The following is a 19,536-nucleotide window of genomic DNA, read 5'->3' as shown; positions in this document are numbered from 1 at the left end:
ATTAGAGATTCACTATTTTGACAAAAGTGTACTTTGCCCTATCTATGTTTTCTTAAAATGCAAATATCCCTATTAGAGTAACAAACACATTAAATCATTAATATCTTTGTGGATTAGTTTGTCATAAATCAACTTTCTCTAGGGGGCAGCATGGGAGTAAATACTATGCACTTGGGGTGGAGGGAAGGAGAGCAAAAACTACAACATAAAAACTTCCCCTTCTTTATTTGCTCCATATTTAGTGATGAAAACATTACTTAGTTGTACCAAGTTCATGATCACTGGGAGAGCTGGTTGTGGTCTCAGGGACTATGTGGCCACAACTCCAGCAATTGTTAAGATATCACTTCTCCAACTGGCTATTCCTGGCTCCCTGTGGATAGATCCTCAAAGCAAGCATATTTATTTGGATATTCTGTTTGGGAGAGGATGAAAGTCTTCCTCTCTCAACTTTAGTCCTCCTTGACTGGCTTGTTCTTTGAAACTTAGTCTCCCAGATGGCCCTTTGTGGAATGTTGGGTGTTATGAGAATGAGAAAGATTTGAGCTGGATCCCAAACACCATGACAACAAAAATATTTTCATTACAAAATATATTTCAAGTCAAGTTGACAGTCCACCTATTTTAAACAGTCTTTGGTTTTTCTAAACACTTAATACAACAAAAGAATTTGGAAAGGCTCTTGTAATTTTTTCATAAAAGTATGTGCTATAAATTGCTTTTAGTTATTTGGAATGTTGTTGAGTTTTTCCTTAGTCACTAACATCCAGACTCCTCTACAATGGTCTAGGGATTTTCAGAGGGAAAAATGGATCTGCCCAATAGCAGCATTTACCCCTAGTAGCTATACTATTTCTATCTCTTCTGAACCCTATACCCAAATAGTTTTATCCATTAGGAGTTAAGCTTCATAAAATTCTTTGCTATTGCTTAAATGAAAGATGTTTTCTGTGAAAAGGAAATGTTGTCATAGAGAATTATTTTGCAACATATAATCCAAGTAATGTGATTTCCAAGGATTTAAACCCCTTGACTGCCTCTCTGTAAAGTGAAGGAGCTAAACTAGCCCTCAGGTTGTTTCCAGCTCTAAATAAATCTTTGCTCCATCTTGGATTCCATTAAATTTTAAACCTTTTCCAATAACTTGGAAAAATGTCCCTATGTTTTGAGGGCACATTAAATATGAGGGTGTCTGAGTCGTTCTCACTGAGTTCATCAGATAACTGTTTCTTGAAAGCTTTTTTCATGCCCCAAGAGCTTTACCAAAACTTGAGGCATTTTTGGTCCTTCTGGAATGGGCCCTAAGAAGCATGGTCAAGGAGCCATGGGTTCCAGCCACTTCAGAAAGAGTAGAAGGGTTTGATACATTCTGTGGCATGTTTTTTTTCCCTTAATCTCCTTATCCCTCTTCATCCCATCTTCCCATCTCTACCTCAACCTTGTTTTGTTAGTAAAAAGTTGTGCAATTGAATCTGTTTTGATCTGTTTACCAAGCATTAGAACATGCGCTTGGAATGAAAGGCCGGAACTTCATGTGGCCAGACTATTCTCTAGTCTGTTTCTGGCTGACATTCATAGTCTCCACAGTTGGTTTTGATTAACTAAACAGTAGTTGGTTTAAGATGGCAAAAGCGGTCTCTCTTGCAGGGTACACCATTTAGTGGGCTTTTGTGAATAAGCCTTGCCCATTTCCAGGGTGCACTTTGGGAGTCTGACCTGTTTTCTATAATCTCTCTTTTCAGCCTTTTCCTTGGAAGGCTCTGGGATCAGTTTTGCAGATTTATTCAGGCTCATCGCTTTCTACTGCATTAGCAGGTAAGACTCTCTTCATCTTCCCTAGTTATGAGTGGCATCAGCCAGACTGTCGTGTGGGTGAGGGCCCACTACTTGAGCATTGCCTGGTTATTAAATGGGTTAGGGTTCACAGCTGTTCGAACATGTTAAATGCCAGAAGTCATTATAAAAATAAGTGTGAGTAATAAGAAAGTCTGACCAGTTCTGACTAGAAACTAAATTGTTCTCCCTAGGCTTCCTAAAATATAAAATCCCCTAAATAGGTGCCTTCATAAGGGACTTTCCATCACTCTAAGCCTTCTTTAGTTTTACCCACAAGAATCAAAAGGCAGGAAAACCAAAGGAGATTGGAATGAATGATATCAAGGTGTATGTTCCAAAGTCCCTGGTCCTATTGCTGAATACCATTCAAAGATGGAAGTTGTTTTCCAAATGTGAAGGCCAAAATTTGGCCAGGAAATCTCATGTGGCTGTACTTTACTGGTACTTTAGTGCTCATTTACATGTCCTTTTTTTCTCATATTTCTCTCTCTTAACCAGAAGACTTTTACAACTGCTTACATTGCTCATTATCAAAATCAGAATGTTAAGTGGCTAAAAGAGTTTGGGTTGATAAAAATACTTTAAAGACATCTAGCCCAATGACTTCATTTTGTAACTGAGAAAACTAAAGCCTGGACTTAGGGAGCAATTTTTTGATGGAGTTTTTTTTTTTAAACATTTCAGCACCTGCAGTTTCCAATATCACGTTAGTGATTTAAAAAAAATTTTTTTTCCCCAGCGAATTTATCCACAGTATTTTAGATCACACATCTTTATGGCATAGAACTCTTGGCATTATTATCTACACTTTGATAAACAGTAAGGACCAGTGTGAAGAATACATGTAGGTGGTGAGACGAAGTTATGTGTGGGAATTTCTGTTGTGGGCAGTTTGTCTTACTCTAGAAAAATGATTAATTAGAAAAAAGAGATTTATTTCTCAATCATAATATTTTCTCACAGTAAGACATAATATTAATTGACATTTATATAGTGCTTTAAGGTTTACAAAATGCTTTACATGTGATTCTATTTGATCTACATAACAATCCAATGTGATAGATTCTATTCCCTTTTATGAATGAGGAAATTGAGACAGAAATTTCAGTGACTAGGCTAGGGTCTGAAGCAAGATTTGAGCTCAGTTTTCCCTGACTTCTAGCCTAGTGTTCTGTTCACTGTTGGACCAAATTATTCCAAAGAGAAGGAAATAAATTGTTAAATTTTAGACCAATAGACTATCTAGTGGATTACATGATGACAAATATTAAACATTCAGTAAACACTGATGCCCTGCTAAAAGGTGAGCAAGATTTTGAAAGCCCTTAAAAGTTATTTTTAAAAAAAGCAAAGCAAAACAAGACACGTTAATACCAGTTATGTTTGAGTGAGGATGAGGAGAGAAATAAACATTTACATAGAATCTACTCTGTCCTAGGCACCTGCCTAAACACTTTGCATTTAGTATTCACAACAACCTGGTGAGGTTGGTGCTGGTGTTGTTATCTCCATTTTATAGCTGAGGAAACTAAGGTAAACAGAGGTTAAGTCACTCGATCCTGGTCACACTATGTGTGTCTAAACTGGATTTGAACTCTCAGGTCTAAATTCACTCCAAGTCCAGCTCTTTATTCACCATAGCCTTACCTTTTTTTTTTTTAACCCTTATCTCCTGACTTAGAATTGATTCTATATATTGGTTCCAAAGTGAAAGAATGGGAAGAGAGGTAAGGGCAAGACAATTGGGGTTAAATGATTTGCCCAAGATCATACAACTATAAGCATCTGAGGCCAAATTTGAACCCAAGACTTCCCATCTCCAAGTCTAGCTGCCCTACTGAGGCCCCAATTTGCCTGCTCAAGTATAGGTCAGAGCCAAGGACTGATTATGTACATCAATAGTTTATTGTTGTTTGATGTATATTTCTTCTTTTCATTCAAAAATTTTTAAATAGGCCAGTCCCATTTTAGGCTTGTCTTGTGCTTCAGGTTTAGAAGTGGAATGAAATTTTGTGATATTCTAAGTGATAACATTAAAGAAGTTCACAATAAACATCTTGTAATTTTTTTTAAATTCTAGACCCTCTACTAGTTAATAAATAACCACATTATGGAAAGGATATTTGGCAAAAAGATACAGTATTAGTCAATTAAGCAGAGCTTTCTCTGCCCTTATGTTGGCCATGCTGGAGTAAGGGCTAAGACCAGAAAGGAAGCAGCAGTTGCTCCCTCCCCCTGGTCAGTCGGCTGCCTTTTGTACTTAGCCAGAAGCCCAAGTCTTAGTTCCTTGAACCAATTCAGTCTCAGTTTCAATATACCTTTAAGGAAAAACTAGCCTAGACTATGTGACGGATACTGTTCCTAGCACAAAAAGTTATTATACACCCAGGGAACAATATGGCTTTCATTTTATAATGACAATCAAAGATACTATCTCTTCTCCCAAGAGTTTAAACATGGCAAACTTAAGACTTGAAGATGATTTAAAGGAATATTTTTTTAAGTAGTTACTTAGTAGATTAGGTTATTCATTGTACTAGACATCAAAAAGACCCCTTGCTGTGGGGTGAGCCAACCTCCCACAGGGGATGTGGTCATGGAGGTGGGATGATATCAGCAAAATGATGGATGGGACACAGCTTTCACATTCAACCTGCAGCACAGGTTTTACAGAATAAATTGTTCTGCCTTGGCTGAGGCCTGGCTTTATTTTATATACCCTCATGATCACACATCTACTTGGTACACAGTTTCATTCTCAACATACATGTTTCTATGGAACCTAACAACAGACAGAAAGCCTAGGGAGATAGTCAATGTAACATGGTAGCTAAGGGCAGGATCAGAGGATAGAGTCAGCGTGATCCAGATATAGGTTAGGGAATTCAGAGCACAGATTTGCCATAAGTTTTTATGCCTGGAAAAGAGGGTCCTATCTAAGTGGGTATATAAGAATCTGTATTAACCCTGAAAGCATGTTGCTCATGTATTTTTCCTGGGACTAAGTAAGAATAATAATCCTATCAATTCCAATAATAAGGGGATGCTAATAATAAAAGTCACTTAGGGGGTTTCAGTGGGTGTTTCCATCCTTCCTGGGGGCTGCTTTGCACGTGGACCATGTCACACAACCTGGTCTTTGATGGCTCCTGGCAACCTCTGGCACTTAATTAGCTAACCATCAGCAAAATACCTAAGCTCTCTGAGCCTCAGATTCCTTATCTGTAAAATGGGGATGGTCATACCTGTAATAGCTTCTACTTTATGGTTGTTGTGATGTTAAATTGCAATAAAGGATGTAAAGCCCTTTGCAGGCTTTGAATCATCATATCAATGTCCTTATACAGCAGAATGTAAACTCCTTAAGGCCAGGGGTTGTTTTTTCCTTCTAGCTTGGAATAAAAGCACATTGTATGATACATGTAAAACCCAGTGGAATTGCTCATTGACTATGGGGGGGGGGGTGAAAGAAGGGGAGGGAAATAACATGAATCATATAACCATGGAAAATATTCTAAATAAACTAACTAAATAAATAAAATTTTAGAAATATATTGTAGCTTTAAAAATGCTTGCTGGATTGATTTGGATTGATTCAAGGTTGTTAAAAACAAAAGTACTTGGAGTTCATGGTTTCATCTTTCACTCTACAAATTTCTCAATTATTTACCTTGGTAGTAAGTGTTTAATTTTCTAGTCTTGGCCAAAAACAAAATCAAATAAGGGGTGGAGGTGTGGGAGGGAACATAATTATTTGGAAATATTTTAATTGACCTGTATTCAATCAATCAGCAAGCATGTATTTACCACTTACTTTGTTCAGGGGACTAGATAAATAAAACCAAAAAAGTAAACAGTCAGGGAACTTACTATTAAAATCAATTCATTTGGGGAGACAAATATTTTATACGTAAGAAGGTACAAAAATAAATAGGGCACAGTGTGAAAAAACAGACTAACAGCTTGCAGGAAGATCAGGAAAAGGTTTATTAAAAAAGATGGGACTTAAAACTTATTCTTGAAGAAAATTAGGGAGACTAGTGAAGAGTAAATGAATTCCAAGCATTGGGAAGAGCCAGTGAAAAGGCATGGAAGCAAACTTCCTTCAAAACTCTGCCCAGCTGCCACCTCCTACCCATTTTATGATTCCATCATGAATTGCCCTCAGTACCTCAAAAAATTTATCTCTTATTTACTTGTGAGTGTAAGTTTTTCAATGAATAAAATATAAGCTCCTCGAGGACAGGTATTATTTTTGTCTTTATCCTTAGTCCCTGAAACATGCTAGGTGTTTAATCAAGATTTACTGACTGGTTAGTTGATTATTAAATTTAAGCTGAGAAACTTATGAAAATGAATGCTATCCATATCCAGAGAAAGAACTATGGGAGTAGAAACACACAAGATAAAACATATGATTTATCACTTGGGTATATAGGTAAAAGATTACTTTATTACGAAAAGGAATAATATGTAAATAAGTTTTGAGTAATAAGACTCATATAAATCAATGCAATTACTTGTCAGCTCTGGGAAGGGGTAGGGAAGAGGGGAGGGAGAGAACATTAATCATATAACCATAGAATAATATTCTAAAAAATAAATAATTAATGTGGGGGGAAAAAATTTAAGAGTAGGAAGAGCAGGTATGCCATTAAGGGAAACTAAAGCCTCAGACACTTCCAAGCTATGTGACCCTGGGCACATCATTTAAACCCAGCTGCCTAGCTAGCTTTTGCCACTCTTCTGCTTTGGAACTGATACTTAGTATTGATTCTAAGACAGAAGGCAAAGGTTTTTGTTTTGTTTTGTTTTGTTTTAAAGAAAAAAGAGAGAAACTAGAACTATGTCGTATAATGTCTCAAGTACTATATCATGAGCTTAAAATGAACATTATTATGATTTTTTAAAACTCTAGGCTAAATATTCTTCTAAGCTGACATTTGAAGTTATGATTTAATACAGGGATCATTAGAAGTAATTGTTACTTCCCTCTTAACTCAATCTTTTTTGTCCTAGACTTACCTGGAAGACAAAAAGTAGTGCTTATAAAGTTACAAATTAGAGCCAGTCTTGGTTGAAAGCAGGGCCTCAACCTTTGATGTTCTAGTGAAACCTATCAACCCCATTTCGGAATAATATTTTTAAATGCATAAAAATAAAATATGTCAGATTACAAAGAAAAGGGCAAAATTAGACCTTAGAATGTTGGTGCTGAAAGAGACTTGGCCAAGGTCATTCAGATACAGCTAGCAACAAACCTAAGAGAAGAACTAATTTTTTTTTTTCTATTACAGTGAGGTAAGCTGGCTCTGGAATTGAATGCTTTGTGACTTAAAACTTTTATCTCCTTGGGAGAATCCTTTTGCTTCTATGGTCCTTCATTTGCTTATTTGTTATACAAGGACTTGACTAGATAACCTCTAAGGTCCCTTTTGGCTCAAAGTCAGATGATCCTTATATGGAAATATTAAATTTGATTGTATTTATCCTTTTACTTGAAATCTTAATTATTTGTCATTCACTGTCAAAATCACAAAGTGCCCCAAATAGTCATTGGCCCCAGATTTGTGATTATTCAGTCAGGTCTCCTCTCCACAAAATGCTAGCTTCTTTCACCCAGTATGAAACAATAGGGTACATTATTCTTGTAAAGGGAAATTTGTCCTATCTTTTTATTATCATGCAAAGTACACTTCCATATTGATCATTGTTGTAAGATCACACTCATACATAACAAAATCCCAAAATAAGGCCAAATATGAAAGGTAGTGTGCTTTGATTAGCATCATCTGCCTCCAGCAGTTCTTTCTCTGGAGGTAGATAGCATTCCCCATCATAAGTCTTTCAAGATTTTCCCAGATCATTGCATTGCTGAGAGCAGCCAGGTTTTTGCAGATGATCATCATAAAATATTGCTGTTTCTGTGTACAATGTTCTCCCAGTTCTGCTTACTTCATTCTGCATCAGTTTCTGCATATCTTTCCAGTTTTTTTCTGAAATCATCTTGCTAATCATTTCTTATAGCACAATAGTATTCCATCACCATGTACCACAATTTGTTCAGTCATTTCCCAATTGATGGACATCCCCTCAATTTTCAATTCTTTGCCACCACAAAAAGAGCAGCTATAAATATTTTTGTACAAGTAGGTCCTCTTCCCTTTTTTATTATCTCTTTGGAATACGGACCCAGTATTGGTACTACCAGAACAAAGGGCATGCACAGTTGTATAGCCCTTTGGGCATAGTTCCAAATTGTCCTCCAGAATAGTTGGACCAAACTTGTCCTATCTTAAATCCATGGAACAGATTCACTGGGAAAGACTGAGGTTTTGTTCTCCTCTGTTTTAAGGTAATGCTGGTGATTTTAATTAGTCTTTGTCTGGACACGTTAGCACAGCTAGTTAGAGCATTGTGGGATAGCATAGAGGGTTGATTTTGAATTCCCAGTATAAAGTCTCTATTCCCCTGCTGCCAGCTCTTTCCCAACCTTCTCCTCCAGTCTATGCCATTTTACATATCTATCTACATATTTACATAAAACATTTGACAGTTGGTCATAAGTGAATAGAAGAAATGACTTATTAAAAAATAAAAGCTAACATTTTTATTGCACTGATATCCCTAGTTTGCAGAGCTCTTTGCATTGACCTCTCATTTTACCCTCTTAGCCACCTTTGAGGGAAATGTTATTATCATCATTATTTTTATAAATGAGGAAAATGAAGACATAGGAAGGATAATTGACTTGGCCAGAATCACATAGGGGGCATCTAGGTGGCACAGTAGGAAGAGTAATGGAAGGTTGAATTCAAATCTGGCTTAAGACTCTAGCTATGACCCTGGACAAGCCATTTAACCCTGTTTGCCTCAGTTTCCCTATCTATAAAATGAGTTGGAAAAGAAAATGGCAAACCATTCCAATATCTTTGCCAAGAAAAACCTAAATGGAATAATGAACTGTAAAACATGGCTGAAAATAACTTGACAACAAGCATAGTCACATAGCTAATATCTGAAGTAGGATTCAAACTCAGACCATCCTAACTCTCAATCTCCACACTCTATTGCACCAACTCACCTCCCCAGCAGAAGGACAACAGGACTACTTAAAAAAGAATGCCTGATTGTCCTAGCCCATTCAGGTTCATCAATCAGGCAACACTTAATTTATGGAGCTCCTGCTAGGGGAACAATTCTTAGTGCTCTATCCTAAGAGACCAATATGAAAATACATACAAACCAAGCATTTACAAAATAAATACAAGAGTGTCTGTGTGTCTGTGTGTCTGTGAGTCTTTCTTGTGTTTGGGGGCAGTGGTGGGGGACAGGGGGAGAGTAGGACTCACTGGCATCTGGAGTGACCAGTAAAGAATCATCTTTGAATGGGAAAGAGAGCATCCTTCTGTAAGGGAACTTTCACTTATTTCTGTTGGTTTCTAGGCATCATCTCACAGAATTAGAAAGGGTGACTTGTAAGCTACAAGTCCACTACTATGTCAGGACCATTTCTTTTTGCAAAGTATTATAACTGTAAGGCTATAATGCATGTTGTATACGAGCAGTAGAGATCAGTATTCTGTAACAATCCTTGATTTGAGAGGCCACTTGAATCAGCAGCATTGGAAAAAATAAGGCCTGTGAGTCCAAAGACTGAGGTTGGAGTCCTGTCTATAATTTGCTATGTGATCTTGGACAAATCACTTAACCTCCTGGGGACCCCAAGTTTCCTCATTTATAAAATGAGAAGGTTGGACCAAACTCCACTCACTCTAAAGTAGTTCTGAATCTGTGTTACAGCATGTATAGCCCCATCCCCAAAATGCTTTTTTTCCTATGTTTTCATATAATTTTTAAATATGCTATGTGCTAGCAGGAAGTCAATGGTGTTGTCTGTTTGTTTTCCTTCAGATCCACAAATATTTAGTAACAACTACCTAGGTTCAAGGCAGCATATGCTATGGTAGACAGGACAAGGGAAGATATTCCCAGAGAGCTGAATGCCCCTGCCGCCATTGTCAAAATCCACCTACAAAAGGCATGAAGTATTTCGTGGTCATAATTAATACATAAATATTCAACAATTCTGTTCAGTTGACTTATTTTTGAACTAACAGAAAAGCCACTGCCTTCCATCAGAGCCTTTGGTAGTGGGAATAACCCAGCAGAGGATAATGAAACTATAGATATTTCTCCTGCTCCAACTATGGTAACAGGGATAGTGAGTGACAGGAAGGGCTAAGTCCCACTGCCGCTAATAATTAGCTACAAGAAAAGAAGAAAAAGGAAACCCTATAGAACTGTGAACTTTGCCTTATTGGAAATTTAGGAGAAAAGTGACAAATAGAATTACAACTATTTTCCCATCTTTTAAAAATAAAGGGACGTCCTACCATTCACCTTGAAGCTGCCTCATGCCATTACAACAGCAAAAACGGAGACTGAACTTGAAGACCTGGCCCAGTTGGGACTGAGTAAGTATGCTTCATTCCCCAGATCTGGTAACATTTGTTGTCAAAAATAATGGATAAAAATCAGCATCTTTGGCTGTTGAGGGCATCATGGCTTACCAAACAACTGTGTATGCTAGACATTGTGCTAGACACTGTAAGAATTCAATGAATGAACAGTCCTGTTCTCTCAGTTGGGAAAATAGCATATATACATATATAGGTATGCAAGTACATATATACATACACACATATAAGCCCCCCAGCTTCTCCTTTGTTTCTCTTCCTGCTGTCCACTTTGTGACCATTTTCTCCTTCTGTCTTAAAGTCAGGAAATGAAGATGAAGGACCAAATGGGTAGTTTAGCTACTCATTAGCTATTCTCATGAACCTTGGCAAGGAGGAGAAGGCAAAAATGACAGATCTGTATGAAATTATATGTGATTCCAATTCTCTAAGCTGGCTTTAGCCTCTCCATTTTGCAGTTTTCTGTACATTCCAATCCATATGTTTTTCCTTTTCGATAGTACCTTCTAAGAAAAGGGACAAGGTCAAACCCCTGAAGGGAATAACCCCATTTTCACTCAATTCATTGATGCAAGTTCTTCTATTTCTAGTAAAGTACAGAGCTTTGAGAAATGCCAATATATATTTATATAGTAACAGCTGTCCCACTTCCTCTGCTATAGTACAGCTTGTTATCATGATGTTCCAGTTTTTGTCCATTACGCAGAAAAGTCATCATGTTTTGCCAGTGGTTTACCATTCCTCCCTTCCCTTCCTCTTCCTTGTGCTTCCCCAAGCACCAACAACAACTGTCATTCTGTGCCACCTAGACCTATCCTGTGGAAGTCCTTTCAAAAATCACTGGGTTTATGGTTCCCAGTTAAGACTCTTTTCTCAATTGCCCTGGGGAATCCCATGGTTGGTTATATTGTACAATCCACATTTGCTGAAAATGAAAGACTAACTTTATAGATGTTTTGGATTTCTACCTTTGGGTGTATCAAAAATTTGCAAATCATACTGATTTGAATCAAGAATGAAGATCTCTAGGATATAAAAAGGATTGGATATCTGATCTGGCAAATTAAACATGCATGTTTTCATTTGTATTTTTTCTTCTAATCTTAAGGCAGTATCTTGAAGTGGATACCATTTGTGGAATACAGAATATAGTATACACCATATGCATAATTTACAAAGCAATCTGTAGGTAGCCATAGATATTTATTGCTCTCCTAAAATTTAGGTTTCTTTAAACAAATTATTGAGTATTCTGTAGAGTTGGATAGGGAATCCTGGCAGACATATCATTTCCACTTTAAAGAAAAATGGCCCTGTATGCTAATATGCTAATTCCAAAATTTGGGAATTTATATCTATAGATATTCTTAAATCTTGTCCTTACATATTTATTTTATATTTCCCTATCTGAACTGAAAGCCCTCCTGAAGGAGAGAGACTAGGTTTTCCTTTTCTTTATCTCTTTAATTCTCCATGGTGCCTTATATAGAACTTAGCATATAGTAGGCACTTGATTGTACTTGGTGCTGTCCAAAGGTAAAAACAGAGACAGGTTTATTTAGAAGTTTGGCTAGCATTCTAATATGCAACTTAGGAAAGACTGACATACATATAGCTATTGATGTGATATAGAAAGCATTAAATATAACACATTTTCAAGAATCTTACAATTTTATGAATAAGAGGACTCTGAAAAACATCTGGTCCAAATCCCTATCAGCTACAGAGTCTTTTAATTTTCTTGTCCTTTGCAGACTTTCCACCATGAGCCAACAAAGAACATCTACCTACTACTAATAACTAGTCTGTGCCCAGAAGATAAAAACTCATTGTAATGCCAATCTGGTGTAGAGGGGGAAATAGAAAAGTCTTATTAAAAATCCAAATTGAATGCTTATCCTCCATGCCAATCTTTCTCTCCTTTAGCACATATATTGAGAACTAACTGTAAATGACAATAAAGATGGCATAAGTTCTAGAAGTAGCCATTCACTTGCCTGTTGGGCAACTGAAGAGTATCAAATACTTACAGCAATGGCAAGAAGGCTATAGAATTTGAAAGAGATATTGACTAGACCACAAAAATAAATGGTTGACTCTGCATTTAAGATCTGCATTTTTTTCCATAGATTAGTGTTCTTTTCCCCCGATTTAGATCATGAACATACACACATACATACATATGCAGTTTTTTTCTGTTTGTAGTTTTAATGCTGAGCATGTCAAACCTCAAACAAATTGTGTAATTATCACTCATACACAGCTGCCTGTCTTGCCTACTTAAAGAAGAACTGTGAGGACATGATCATTTGGCTTAGAGCTACATCTGCCTAGGGGCAGAGCAGAAAAAGTTCTTTGGAAAGGATGCTGTGTTTCTTTGCAAGTTGCTCCATTTTATAATCAGGCTGTGGGCTTGGTTTATGGTCCATTTCAAGCCTGAACTCGTAATAGCGTCATTCTTCTTTGTTTTTCAAGTTTGCCTATCTCAGGAAAAGTTGTGTTGATGATTTATGTTAGCCCAAGACATTTATATCCTTACAGATACAAAGCTCTACCCTGCAGCTCCAATGTGAGCCTACAGCTGGGTTTGGCAGTCTTTTCTAAATTCCAGTAAGAAATTTAGTGAAAAAGCCAATTCCCAAATTAAAAAAGCCCCATGCTTCAAAGATGCTTACTACGCTACACTTTACCTTTTTATTTTTTAATTTGCAAAAGAACCACCATATTTACATTCTTGTGTTAACCAATAATGACTTTCAGATTTTTGGAACTCTCCGGCTGACAACAAACCCCCAAATCCTCCACCTCCTCATAGGCCTCTCCCCTCAGATGGTGTTTGTCGAGCTTCGCGTCAGCTTTGCCTTATAAATGGAGTGCATTCTATACGAACCAGGAGGCCTTCGGAGTTGGAGTGCAGCCAGACCAACGGGGCCCTGTGTTTTATTAATCCTCTTTTCTTAAAAGTGCACAGCCAGGACCTCAGTGGAAGCCTGAAAAGGCAGAGCACAAGAACTCCAGAAGTGAATGGCACTGAGAGTCCTCGTTCTCCTCCACCCAGACCCCCACCGCCTTCTATTAATAGTCTCCCCACAAGCCCTCAGCTGTCCAGGACTGAAACACAGACGAGTATGCCAGAAACGATCAACCATAACAAATATGGGAACGTAGATTTGCTGGGAAAGAAACCGACCCCCATCCCTCCACCCCGTCTGAAGAAACAAGCTTCTTCTTTAGAAGGGGAAGGTAATAATGCAAAGACTTTGACAGGAATTCGACCTTGTCTCAGCCAAGAGCCTACATCGGGAGCTGCTGGCAGCCCAGGTGATGCCCCCCCTGAGCAGAATCTAGCAGGCTGCAAAAAGACTCTGCCTACAAGCTCTGACTCACAACTCCAGTGGAATGGAGGCAGGCAGAGACTGAGCGACATGAGCATATCTACTTCCTCCTCCGACTCACTGGAGTTTGACCGGAGCATGCCACTCTTCGGCTACGAAGGGGATACCAACAGCAGCCTGGAAGACTACGAAGGAGAGAGTGACCAGGAGAGCATGGCACCCCCCATCAAATCCAAAAAGAAAAGGAGCAGTTCCTTTGTTCTCCCCAAAATTGTCAAATCTCAGCTACGCAAAGTGAGTGGGGTCTTCAGCTCCTTCATGACCCCTGAGAAGAGGATGATCAAGAAAATTGCTGAACTGTCCCGGGACAAGCGTACTTATTTTGGGTGCCTTGTACAGGACTATGTAAGCTTTTTGCAAGAAAACAAGGAATGCCATGTTTCCAGCACAGACATGCTGCAAACCATCCGACAGTTCATGACTCAAGTAAAGAACTATTTGTCCCAGAGCTCAGAATTGGATCCCCCAATTGAATCACTGATTCCAGAAGACCAAATAGGTAAGAATTTACAGTTTTTACTTTTTGTTTTTAAATAATGTTAGATAATGATTCTGCCTCCAAGAAAAGCAAGAAGTAATTTGAGGTCTGAGTGACTGCATTTATTTGCCTGCCTATTCTTGGAATGTCCTCTTCCTATTCACTGATTTCTTGAAGTCCCTCTCTCTGGATTCTCCCACCACCACCCCCGAATACATAAAAGAAATGAGTTCTAATTTAAGCACAAAAATAAAGAAGAAAAACTTTGTGGCATGAATTTTTTTCTGCTTTTTTGTGCCTTAACTATGTAAGTGACATGTTTTCTAAGTGGCATGTAAAAGTTAAACATCTCTGAAGGAGAAATTCTTTCCTTGTAAGCTCATTCCAAGGCTGAATTGCTGTTAGCAACTTTAGCCAAGGTATTCAAAGGTGACTGGGAAATTGGCAGGCTGCCTTTTTTTTTCTCCCAATGAAGCAGTGGCATTTGAAAATTTTTAGAAAACTGTGCAAAAAGCACAAATTTCATGGAATTAATTTGTTGGACAACAACAGAGAAAAAAACTCCCATTTTATTAAAGTAAAACTGTTTCTTTTCCTTCCATAGGGTCTTTTTTTTTTTGGAAAAGAAGTAGTAAATATTTTGTGGCACACAAGGGCTTTTCTCAGGTCTGTTTATTGAAATGAAAGTCTCTTCTTGATTTCCGTGCAAAGAAATTATAGCATTGTTATTCTGAAATTTTTTTCCTCCTTGTGGTTTGGCTGGCTTGGGATCTTGATTTGTGTTATTCTTTGTCAGGGTGTGGTTAAAGCTGATGTGTTGTAGAAAGTTGCTTAAAATGATGCCTTCTCTTTAGCAAGACTTCAGGGAGAAGGCAAGGCAGTACCTAGACAAGCATCCTCTTTCTCCATACCTATATAGCTTCCCTCTCTGGGGTAGCCTAGCTCCAGTTTAATTTATGTAGAGAGGCCGTTTGAGGAAGCATGGAGTTTGCATCCCAGCAGTGTATTTCCTTCACCCTACAGAAAGTCTGCCTACAAACAGCAAGAGCCTGTGGCTGATCTAAGCAGAGAGTTATGTGGCAGTCAGATTCAGCCATCCTACACAGAAAATTCTTACAAAGGAACCAAGGCCCCAGCCCGATCTTTCTGACTTGGGTTTAATTTCTCGGCTCCTCCTGGGAACACAAACAAAAGTTGTCACCTCAGGAAGCATTTATTTCTTCTCTTTCTTTTTTAAAAGATATTTTATTTTACCAATTACATGTAATAATTCTCCACATCAGTTTTCTGAAGTTATATGATCCAAAATATCTTCTTTCTTCCCTTCCCAGAGATGGTAAGCAATTTGATCTGGGCTATACGCATATTACTATGCAAAACATTTCCATAATGTTCATATAAAACCCAAACCCCAAAACAAAAACCCACAAAAATTGAAGTGAAAAATCATATATTTCGATCTGCATTCTGACTCCAACAATTCTTTCCCTGGAGGGCGATAGCATTCTTTGTCATTAGTTCAGGAAGTCAGTGGAATTGCTTGTCAACTCCCGGAGAAGGGAGGGAGACCACATGAATCATATAACTTTGGAAAACTTACGTGTAAGAAAAAATTTAAAGAAAAAAGAAGTTCCAGAAATATTTCTGTCAATGTTCTAGAGAACAGAGACTCAGAATATTACCTGCTTACCAAGTAGGTCTGTGCTGAAAATATGCCCTAGACATTTACCTTAGAAGCAACCCTATCTTTAAGACCTAGGATTATAGTATGAGATTTCCCTCTGATACACAGAGAACTTACTTTGAATTTCTTGGGAATCATCTCTAAAGTTCTATCTAATCTGACCAAATTAAAGCTTTGTCTAACTATAGAGTATACACTCAGCAGGAATCTATGCAATTTGGGGGAGGGGGAGATTGTTTTCTTCTTAATTAATGCAGGCAGCTCATGTGCCAATTACTTCAAGAATTAAACTTACCACTCCCAGGCCTAGAGACAGGAGGTTCTACCTTCAGATCTGGCCTCAGGTACTTCCTAGTTGTATGACCCTTAACCCCTTTTGCCTAGTTCTTACAGTTCTTCTGCCTGGAACCAATACATAGTATTGGTTTTAAGATAGAAAATAAGGGTTTAAAAACAATTTAAACTTGCCCAGCTTCCAAAACACAGTGAAAATGCTGCCCTTATTAATAAGGTAGGAGTAGACAAGACCTGGCCAAAATCAAATCTCATGATGAACACAATGGAAAAAGAAGTTTTTGACCCAAAATATTAGATGATTAATCAGTCTGAAAACATAGATGCGTTGCTACAGTAGGACTTTCTAACAATATGATCAGCTTGGGCTTCGTTGATTGCTCTTCTCCCCCGCTCCTACTTCGGCATGGTATGGAGAATGTCCAAAGTGGAACTCCAGGTATTTTCACTGTGCAAAGCCTCCAAAGAATTCCCGGCCTCCAGATGTATTCAGAACAGGTGCTTACTAATGTTAGCAAAGCTATTAGTGTTTGTTTTTTGGTTTGTTTTGCTGCAATCCCCAAAGTAACATGAATAAAGTTGATCTTGTCCTCATATCCCATCTAGTGGAGTGAACACTGGACTATATGTGTGACCCAACCCTGGACAGCGACAGTGGCCTCCTTCTGTAAAATGGGAATAATAATAGTAGTCCAATCATTCTCAGATAAGAGTTTTTATGAAAACTAAATAAGATAACATGAAAATTATAAGGCAGTATTTAAATATAAAATTGATTAGTATTGTTATAAAATTGGGACTCCTTTAGCTTTGTCTGTGTAATACATTATTATAAACAGCAAAAGCTGAACAATTTGAATGGTTTTTGTTCAGTTGTTTTCATTGTGTTCATGACCTCATTTGAGATTTTCTTGGCAAAGATACTGAAGAGTTGTCCAACTCATTTTACAGATAAGGAAACTGAGGCAAACAGGTTAAAGGACTTGCCCAGGGTCACATAACGAGTAAGTACCTGAGGCCGGATTTGAACTCGGGTCTTCTTGATTCTAGGCCTGGCTCCCTATTGACTATACCATCTAAACTGAACCGATATATAAATAAATCAGTGCTTCCAAATCTCCACTGAGTAACACAACCATATTAAGAACCACAGCAAAATCAGACCAACCAAATTTTGGTTTGTTCAGAATTGTCTAGACATAGCCCATGTTGCTCAACCTGAATTTAATGAAGTGAGGGAAAGGGAAGTAGAATTAGATTCATAGACTCACAGAATATTTTTAGAGCTGGAAAGGAACTAAGTAGCCATCCAATCCTCTCATAATTTAAAAAATGGAGAAACTGAGGTCCAGAGAAATTGTGAGTTGTAGCTAACTAATGAAAGAGTAAGTAGTAGAACCCAAGTGTTTAACAGTGGTCAATGCTTTCCCATTTAACATCATGTTGAGGATTTTTTTTAAAGCTGTTTGGGCTAACAAATGAGTTGTGACCACCAGATCTATCCCATGTCAGAGATGAAATGTCTACCTAGAAAATATTTGATATTTATCAGAGCTAGTTAGGTATAACCTGATCACTTCTAGAAACATTCAAGCATTTTTAATAAGGTTAAAGTTTGTTTTTCCCCTCCCTGGTATAAATTAATGCATAAATGAATGAATCATTTAATAATCACTATGTGCAAAGCACTGTGCAAAAACCTCTGAGGATAAAATAGAAAAGTAAGAGAGCTCCTGCTCTCAGAGTTCACATTCTAATGGGGAAAGTTTTAGCTGCAACTCAGATGGAAAAGTCCCATGGGCCTTACAAAGCAAGGGCAAAGCATATGTTAATGCCTCTTCTTTAATGGTATTTCCACTGATAAGATGATATCAATTTCTGATGTAGAATCACTTGATACTTGGGCAATGTGGTAGAATATGGAGCCAAAAAATAAAGCTGAATAATAAATGTAGTCTTGGAGCAGCTTTCTAGTGACTGAATTCTTTATAACTATAGAATATAAACTCAGGTCACAAAGATCTTATGTAAAGAATAAAAAAATTAAGAGTAGATAAATAATGCTTTTCTGGTTTTATCTTTGCTCAGCTAAGGTGAGTACTGATATTTTTAAAAATATTTTTATTGATATCTTTTGTTTTTACATTACTGTATCTGCTTATTGCTCTTTTGTGCCAATTCATGTCAATTTTTATCATGCTTCTGTATTCATCTTATTTGCTATTTCTTTCTTTTAAACTCTTGCTTTCTGTCTTAGTATCAGTCCTAAGACAAAAGAGTAGCAAGGACTAGGTGATTAGGGTTAAGTGACTTGCCTAGGGTCACACATGTAGAAAGTATCTGAGGCAAGATTTGAACCCAAGTCCTCCCAACTCCAGGCTTCGTACTGCCCACTTTTGTCATTTATGAAAGCACAGTTATTCCTTGACCACAAATTGCACCTTAGACCCAACCAGCCATTTCCAAAATGTGTCCTAGAGATGACAAGAAAGACCAAGTAAGAAAGTGAAAGAAAGTCATCAGGAAAAAAAAATAAGCAATCAGTGCTCACTCTCCACCTGATAGATTAGTTTTATGTTCATTAGCATAGTGTAGTAGAAACAGCACTGGATTTGGAGTTCAAAGAATTTTAGTCCTGATTGTGACATTGAGTCACTTAACTTTAGTTCAGACATCTGTAAAATTATAATGATGCTTGTATCTCACTTGGTCATTATGAGGATAAAATAAAATAATATGTGAAGTACTTATAAAACACTAAGCTGTTATTATTAATACTAATATTGTTTTTGGTTTTATTAGCATAATTTCAGGGACATCCCCTTATAAAATTTGGACCATATTGTTACACTTAGACAGCACAACATTTGAGTTTAGGAGACTGTGGGTTTTTTATATCTTCAGTTTTATAAATATAACTGATAGAAATAATCTAAAAGTTCCAATGGTAAAATCTCATTCTAGTGAAATCTACTCTAAAATTTAAAATCTCAGCCAGATATTTTTATGAATTTGTGTGAATGAAATCTACTTAATTCATCTCCCCATTCATTTTCCTGTCTTATTTCAAGAAAAACAAAATTATTCCAACTCTAAAATATTGGCACATTTTCCATTTCATTCTACCCATCCCTCAGATACTGTATTCTGCAAATTTTCAGTTCTTTGAAAGAGGTGGACATGAAATACAGGCATTAGATGGATAATGATGAATTAGAGATAGAGATAATCATATCACATACCAAAAACACCATAATTCTCTCCTTGTCCCTCTAATGATATATCTGAATTATCTAGATAAATGAAGTAAGTTCTCTGATGTTTTTGCAGGTAATATACTTGGTGCCAGAGTAGGAAGATATTGTGGGT

The 19,536-nt window shown here is 37.4% G+C and overlaps 1 protein-coding gene across 8 annotated transcripts in view; it reads left to right on the top strand.

Moving 5' to 3' along the window:
- The window catches only part of RIN2 (Ras and Rab interactor 2), a 268,598-nt gene that overhangs the window by 224,297 nt on the left and 24,765 nt on the right, over nucleotides 1-19,536 (top strand). For all 8 annotated transcript variants that reach the window (XM_007476634.3, XM_056813847.1, XM_007476637.3 and 5 more), the window contains 3 exons: nucleotides 1,743-1,815; nucleotides 10,222-10,313; nucleotides 13,077-14,210. In XM_007476634.3, the coding sequence (XP_007476696.1) occupies nucleotides 1,743-1,815; nucleotides 10,222-10,313; nucleotides 13,077-14,210 (1,299 nt within the window). The remainder of the gene's footprint in view (nucleotides 1-1,742; nucleotides 1,816-10,221; nucleotides 10,314-13,076; nucleotides 14,211-19,536) is intronic.

This window comes from Monodelphis domestica, chromosome 1 (genome assembly GCF_027887165.1).
Source record: "Monodelphis domestica isolate mMonDom1 chromosome 1, mMonDom1.pri, whole genome shotgun sequence".
NCBI lineage: Eukaryota > Metazoa > Chordata > Mammalia > Didelphimorphia > Didelphidae > Monodelphis > Monodelphis domestica.
This window is presented reverse-complemented; position numbering and strand designations above follow the sequence as displayed.